At 36.8% G+C, this 8214-nt stretch overlaps 1 protein-coding gene across 1 annotated transcript in view; it reads right to left on the bottom strand.

Annotated features, from left to right (window-relative positions):
- Nucleotides 1–3452: 3452 nt before the first annotated feature.
- LOC150086296 (uncharacterized) overlaps nucleotides 3453–8214 on the bottom strand; it is a 77709-nt gene continuing 72947 nt past the window's right edge. Inside the window, exons 27-31 of the mRNA XM_090374855.1 lie at nucleotides 6513–6554; nucleotides 6221–6296; nucleotides 5731–5777; nucleotides 4042–4290; nucleotides 3453–3615 (exon numbers count right to left, since the gene is read on the bottom strand). Coding sequence (XP_090230981.1) covers nucleotides 3542–3615; nucleotides 4042–4290; nucleotides 5731–5777; nucleotides 6221–6296; nucleotides 6513–6554 — 488 coding nt within the window. The 3' untranslated portion in view covers nucleotides 3453–3541. The remainder of the gene's footprint in view (nucleotides 3616–4041; nucleotides 4291–5730; nucleotides 5778–6220; nucleotides 6297–6512; nucleotides 6555–8214) is intronic.

Here is an 8214-nt window from a genome sequence, read left to right as displayed (position 1 = left end):
CTCCCTTCAATAATTATAAGGCTTTGGGGTCCCCTAGACATTTGTCAAAATCCACCTAATATCACTGACTTTATTATACGTAAACAAGCCTGAAAAAAAAAAAAAAGTGTTAGGTTTGCGTAATGTCAAAGTGCGAGTTTATGTTATACACAGGCCACCCATCCACCGGGGAGCAGTCATCACCTAGGAAAACTGCTAACTGATGCTCGTCCCTATGAACGTGGAGCTGGGCCCAGGTCTATTATACTGTCTGTGCTGACCGCACAAAATTCCTGCACTTCTGGTAGAAGTGCTAGACCAGAGGGTGCCAGCAATCCCACCCTCAAGTTGCCCAGGCCTCGTTGATGAACAATTGTACAGTCACCCCGAGATCGACTAACTCAGTTCTTGCTGTAGTATTTAGGTCGCTGACGCGCCCTAGATCATATTGCGTCATCTGTAAATTGCGTGTATTCTGTGGTTGATTTGCCTGTTTGCTGAACGAAAAGCTCGAGTTTCCGGGTGAAAAAAACCATGCTTCCCTCGCCTGAGACCAACTAATTCAGCCACCTTATGAAAATGTGGCTGCAAATAAGCCTTAGACTTCTCTGCACCATATGGCTAATAATAATAATTTACAGAAAATATATAGTTTGTTCAACTAGCTCAGTTCAGTTAGTTCAACCTGCAGTTATCGCCCTGGGTATTATGTTTCTTTAAGTACTGTAAGGTTGTTTTATGTTTCTTTAAGTTTAAGAAATTATGTTTCTTTAAGTACTGTAAGGTTGTTTTATGTTTCTTTAAGTTTAAGAAATTATGTTTCTTTAAGTACTGTAACGTTCTGGTGCTCATTTTAGAATTTAACCCCACTTTTTCTATTTGGATACAAATCCAAATGGTGATGGGAGGGGTTGCTGGGCATGATCTGTTGCACAAAACTTTAATCCTAAAGTAAACAATCACCGTTTTCCCCACACCCGTTGGAAAAGACCCGAATTCGAATCTCCTCAATGATGTGAAGAAGTTGTACGTAGCTGAGTAGGTACGTCTCAGGCGCGGAATACACGGTTTTTCTTCCAGCAAACAGGCAAATCGGCTACCAGAATACATGCAGTTTACAGACACAATATACTTACACCTCATAGTCTTAGTTGTTTTAGCACTTAACACATATTTACATAATCCGAGCAAAACATTGTGCTATGATATTTTTCAACTTAACTGATATCTAATAGAAACAGAAAGAAAATGACTTGATATTCTGTTTAGAGAAAAAAGTTTTAAAGGTATATAATGAGGTCTACGTGAATTGTCAATTACACACTTATGTGTACTATAACAGGGGTAAGCACCTTCCTACTCATATTATCTTTAAAATCATATTTTGGTAACTATCGTCATGTCACTTATCTGACATAGTTCCTTTGTTTGCTTGTGAGGGGAACCGTACTGGCAACATAACGCAATGTCCATGATGATGCCAACTTATGGGAGTGTCACGGATGGAAAGCCTTTTCATCACATTTGCAGTTAAAAGGCTATCAGTACGTAACTTTCAACTTTTATAGCAACTATCATGCACTGATATTGGGGGTTCTGAATATGCTGTACAAGTAGTCGTTGATGGACGTGTAGTAGCAAGTAGTGCTTGATGGACACGTACTAGTAAATAGTCCTTGATGGACATGTAACATTCCTAGACATGTGGAAGGAAATGAATGTTGTCTGCAGACGGTGTTTCTGGACGTTCATGACCCCTCTATGACTTGCTAAATACTCGTATCTGGTGAAAGTGATTCCTCATACGGGGTCTGCTCTTCTGTGAGAGAAATCAGAATCAGAAGGAATTATTTCAGGGGAACTATAGTGGACACTGCAGTGCTTTCCACTCCGCCAGTTCCAAAAGTCCTAGGCACTTCATTATTGTGCAACACAATCGCCAGAATGTCCATAAATTACTGCTTTCGTCCAGAGCCGGACTAGGTCAAAATTTTTACAGGGGAAAACTTGTAGTGGCCTCATTCTATTGTTTATGGCCAAAACCACACCGGCCTACCGGCCCACCGGGGTTTCCTCGCTAAGTCTTATGGTTAGTCCATCTCTGCTTTCCTCACAATCCTGGCCTTTGCAAGTTCATAATATGTCACTACCACATGATGAGGAACTCAGTGCGATGTGTTTTCTGCATCCTCTGAATGCCTTCTGACATGTGCAACACTACCTCTGGGTCAACTCCAACCTTAATTCTCAATGTTGATGGCATTCTTCCTCTTTCTGATACTAAAGACATGAGGGGCATAAATTCAAATTGAGAAGGATGGTTGCAGGATACATGGGCGGAGGTGTGCCTTCAGGCAGCGGGTGGTTGATTGTTGGAACAAAGTTCCATCTGTTGTGGAAGTGGTAGTTTGAATAAATTCAAAGTAGAACTAGATAAATTCTTGGAGGGGATGGACAGGTGAGGTGTGGAGTTTTTTTTTTTTTTTTGGTTGATGCTCTATAAACTTTCTTTCTTGCACCATTTGCCACCTAATACTGATGCTAATGGCATACTACCCAAAACTTATCTGCTTTCAATAAGCAATCACAATTATACCCACTGACATGGATATGGTGAAAGGCATTCACTCATTGAGCAACAGCCCCATACGACAATGCACCACTTCCGTTTGCTTCATGCAGATCATAACTGCGCTCCATAGCATTAAATCCTCTCGTACCTCGATCTTGATCCTCCATCGTTGCTTGTGATTTGTAAACATTCAATAAGAAACTTGCTGACCACATCACGACTACACCAAACCTCCTTAAGGGTTTTTATAACCATATTGTCATGCAGCATATCGAACGAGGGAAAATTTTCAACTTCGCCTGTTCGAATAACAGGAGCGTGGCGTCAACTTTGTCAACAACTCTCATACAAGGGCAGATGCATCATTCATATTTGTGGGGGAACGAGAAAAGTAGCAGCATAGGAAAATTGTTCTGTTTGCAGAAAACAGAATCAGTAACGCTTTATTGATTCTGTTATCTGTTAAGAGAATTAATTTCTTAGAATTGCATGACCACTTTAACATCTGTTGGATGCAAAAGGTCTTCCACAGCAGCAATATTTGCCACAGTTATTATATTTGCTGCACTGGACCTTTGCCAATCTTGTAGACTACTTCTTCTTCACACTTCAATCTTACGTACAAATCATGAGAATGTTTTCATAGAACTAAACATACAAATTCATAGGAGAACTAAACATACAAATCATAAACAAAAAATGCACACGAAGTTTATTGCATATTTTTTCTTTGTATTAACTTAACTACAAAACTATGTACATTGAATACATAATTAAAAATAATATTTATTGAAACACACTTCTAACACCTTGGTAAAAATAAGATTAAAAAAAAAAAAAAAAAGACTAGGTAAAGAACTTCCAGCCGGCCTGATTGGAATCAGTCGCATGTTTCATGGTTCCAATGTTTAATAGACATGCGCAGTTGTGCAGTTCACCTTAGAAGACGTGTCAGATTTCTGTGTCCTAATTGATAATATCACTGTGGCTTCATTCTGTGCAGCAATTACTCCACTTCAGTTTGGGCACTTTATCTCCATCATACAGAAGGCCATCAAACGTTGCTGAAAAGTAAGGAAATGTTTTACTATTTTGTATATTTATTTACTGATATTTATAAATATCAATAAATATTCAAGAAATTAATTTGTATACGATTTTATATTTTCTCTCAGGCTAAATAAATCATATTTTTGGGAAGCACATCCGATCCACTGCTCACCAATGGGGCCATTCCACTTTTGGCTTGCATTGGATCGAATATGGAGGACCAGGTTATCTGAACTGACGCGAAGGGACAAGTTCCCTCAGGGAGTTAATCAAAATCAATGGTTTATGCAAGCTCATCTTTAGCTACGACACATAGCTAAAGAGGACCCTTCATCCACACTTCAAAGGGTGGTCTTATTACTGTTAGGAATGCTGCTCCTGTTTAAGGGTCTGCAAACATGCCAGATTTATAAAGAATAAAGATAGTACTGTTTGCTTACCTTCCCATTTTCCTATTTTAAAGTTGGCTTTGGTAATTTCACCTCTGTTGAGATCAGGTACAAAAATGCTTTTAACAAAATTGTTGTTGGAGCTGACTTTATTTACCATTTTTTTAGTGACCACAGTCCAATTTATTCCATCTTCGCTGGCCATGTAGCTCCTCCTCTGTTTATCCATAATGAGTGTTCTACCCGAAGGTTTACTTGAAGGATCAAAGCCAACGACGCCTCCAATATTTCTCATAAGAACTGCAACGTATATTATCAGTTAGTAAAACTTTGACAAGTGTTACAATACTAATTGCATATAAATATACATTACAATATATTGATAAGGAATAATTCGTGCTGGTAATTATTACATTCGTATTTTTCGATTAAATTCATTAAAGCTAATACATATTTAGGATTTCACAAGTTTTGTTTCAACACTTAAACTTTGATCTGTATCCAAAATATGACATTCCCTCTATGGCGCTTTGAACGAAGAGCATTCTTCTAATTTGTTTATGTAAGCAATATAACATCAAGTCTAAATTTTTTCAGAAACACCATTCCAAACACCTCAGGGTGTGACCAGAAAAGTCGATGTTATAATAAGATCTTAGGCCCAAATTATCAATCACTTTTCAATCTGGTGATATTGACATTAGCATGGACTTTTTAAGAAATCATGGCAGAGCTTTAAATTCCGAAGTCTTTCATTTCAGGGAAAAAGAGCGTCGAATAGTGAATCCTATAAAACAGTTCACTGGTTGTGAAATCTATTCAATAGTTCATTATTAGATCTTGAAAAATTAAAACAACAAAAGGATGTGACTTATTCCTATCATAAATATCATCTTACCTCCAGTTTTTATCATGACCATAGAGTGGCACAGTTATCTCAACCATCTTATTTGTAAAAAATCGCTTTTATTCTATTTGTGTCTTTGTGTTTATGATCGCTGTCCTTCCACATTCTGTGGAAAAGGCATGGGTTTCAGTTTCATCAAGACAGGAGGAATTTTTATGGACTTCTCTCACACCCTTCATTCTACATTTTCAATATGTGCGGAAAATATATTACAAAATGGTTTTGCTACCTGAGATTTGGAAACCGGTATATATGAAGTCTAAAAATAGAATAAATTAACGGTGCTTGAATCCGAACGAAATCGCTTTTTTTATCTGCTTTAACGCCTTCACTAAAACTGTACCTTTTCCTGCTAAAATATGATTACATCTATATTGTGCTAATTACATATAACGATTTTGCCTCAAAGTATGTAGCGTTCCTTCTCCACATCGGTAGGCTCTTCTAGCCAACTGGACTGTCCAGAGGTGTCCTCGTGGGTAGCAGAGTTGGTGGAATCGCCGTCCTCTCCACACCGGGTGGAAAAGAACTGAGTTCGAGTCCTGTCGATGACATGAGGAATTTTTACGGGCCTTTTCACAATGTGGCTGAGGTTAGTCGGTCTCAGTAGAGGACAGCATGGTTTTTACTCTCGGAAACTCGGGTTTTTCTTCCAGCAAACAGAAAATCGACTACAAACCACACGCAATTTACAGACAGTATATGCGGAGCAGAGATCTTAGTCGCTGGTGCTCCTAAAACTCTACAACAACGAATGTCCAGAGGAAAAACTGAAATTTAATTAACTGATAGAAGAATTGATATCAAGAACTATAAATTAGCATTTTACTTACTTCGCCAGGAAACTCCTCCATTATCTGAGGAATAGCAAGCTAGTGACCTGGGTGAGATATTAATATTTCAAATTAAGTCCGAATTTACTGTTAAGCTGCATAAGCAAATTCAAATAGCTCCAAATCATTATAATTGTGCAATGTATCTCTACGTTTTAAATTTAATTTTTATGATTTAAGAGAAACCTGTTGACATTGGAATATACAATATTTTAAGGTTGTAATTATCAGGAAATTACCTTTGGTAATTTCCTGATAATTACAACCTGATAATTTCCTGATAATTACAACCTGATAATTTCCTGATAATTTCAGGAAATTACCTCTGGTAATTTCCTTAAAAGCATGCAGTGGAACCTATTTGGGGCACGGTGGGAGTGACTTGAGATTTATACCGAGTTAACCTACTCTGTTTATAAGAAGAGATACTTCTAATTTTCTTTAGACAAGAAAGGTTGGAAATTAATTCAAGTAAATTGCTGATACTTACTTAGCATCATCCTTCAAATCACACACGTACACAATATCTTTAATTGTATCCACAGCAAAGTGCCGACCTGGGTTGTCTATAAAAAAATAAACAAAGAAATCATATCTCCAAAATGAAATTATCAAACGTCTTATTGAAGATCAATATTAATTCTTATTGAAGATCAATGATTAATGCCATGAGAAATGGCATTACGATTCATATTAATTTTAATTTTAACCCAGCACACACACACACACACACACCCTAGATTACTTGCGAATTCAAATTTTCAAAATTAAATTCAACTTACCTGAGTCATCAGCATACAGTGTATTGTCTGGACCGCACTCAGCTGAAATTGGAAAAGACAATAAATGTGTTTGTAACCACAAATTAAATATTATTCAGCTACTAATGAATTTCATTTAAAATATATGACTTTCATAATTAACGGGAGAGTTAATCATATCAAACATGATTTTATGTCACGTATAACGTAAAGTCATGTCAGGAGGTCAGGATGACTTCCTGACATCATCCTTACTTCAAATACAAAAAAAAAAGGTTCTCTTTTATTCCTCAGGAAGAAAATGAAGGGGTCCACAAGGAGCAGGTGATTGGTGTGAATGGAAGCAGAGTTAGAATAATGCACCAGAATAAAACTCGCATTCAACAAAGGGAACGAAACAAATTTAAAAACTTTAATAAATATATTGTGGGCTTGGCACATCCAAGGTCTTGAGCTGGATATCATCATTCTTCTCTTTCTTGGTGATTCCTTTCTACTTCTGACTATTGTTTTCTCTCTCTCTCTCTCTCTCTCTCTCTCTCTCTCTCTCTCTCTCTCTCTGTGGGTAACTGCAATTTGTTTTTTTGGCTGGTGCAGTAAAAGCCTCAAGCTTCCTTGCACCATATGGCTAATAATAATAATATAAACCAAAAAGGTAAACATCAATGCCATTATATTTATGAGCATATGATGCAAGAAAGCAAACTTATTTAGCATCAGCCAAAGAAAAACAAAAAAACCCTTCCGTTTCACCCATCCATTCACTCCAAAAGATTGTCTAGTTCAGTGGTCTCCAACCTTTTTTGGTCTCGTACCCTTATTTTACTCAAAAGGACTAGCGCACACCCCGGAATAAAAAATTAAATTTATAAGTTTAATATATATTTTTTATTTATAAATCATTTACATGAAGGCATATCTAAAATCACATTTATAAAATCATAGATCACAAATAAAAAAATACAAAACAAAATTAAATCGAAGTTCAAGCACAAAATGATATGAAATCATTAATGTAAAAAGTGTAGTAAATGTAATTTAATACTATTTGTTTTATTTATAAATAATTTACATGGTATACATTATATCTAGAATCACATATATAAAATCACAATCTAATTCGATGCAAAAATTAAAACAAAACGAAATCGAAATTAAAGTACAAAGTGGTATAAATCAAATCAACAGTTTTTTTTTTTAGTGGGAACAATGTGCTTAAATATTTTTCATCATTACCTGTGTATCTTGGTTTCATATTTTGGGAAACAGCTACGCGAAGATCTGGTTCCAAGTTAATTTTATTTCAAAACGTGGTTTTAATAATATTCATTGCAGAGAAAGTCACCTCACATAGGCACATTGATACAAATGGAAGGATTGCATCGCTCGCTCTGCTTACTAGATCACCCCATTGATCATCTCGCGCACCCCACTTTGGAGACCACTGGTCTAGTTCAGCCTTGAATTTATTTAAGCTGTCAACTTCCACAACGACAGATGGAAGTTTGTTCCAACTATAAACCACCCTCTGGCTAAATGAAATTTACGCACATCTATATTTGAATTTATGCCCCCTCAAGAGCGGAATCTGAGCAAGAGGAAGAATCCCATCAGCATTGAGCTTGCTCAAACCATTCAAGGCCTTATGCACTTCAATCAGATCACCTCGCAGGTGCCTAATCTCCAGACGCTGCAATTTGCAGAATTTAAGCTTATCTTCGTA

Source organism: Mastigoproctus giganteus, chromosome 5 (genome assembly GCF_048544385.1).
Source record: "Mastigoproctus giganteus isolate SK-2022 chromosome 5, ASM4854438v1, whole genome shotgun sequence".
NCBI lineage: Eukaryota > Metazoa > Arthropoda > Arachnida > Uropygi > Thelyphonidae > Mastigoproctus > Mastigoproctus giganteus.
This window is presented reverse-complemented; position numbering and strand designations above follow the sequence as displayed.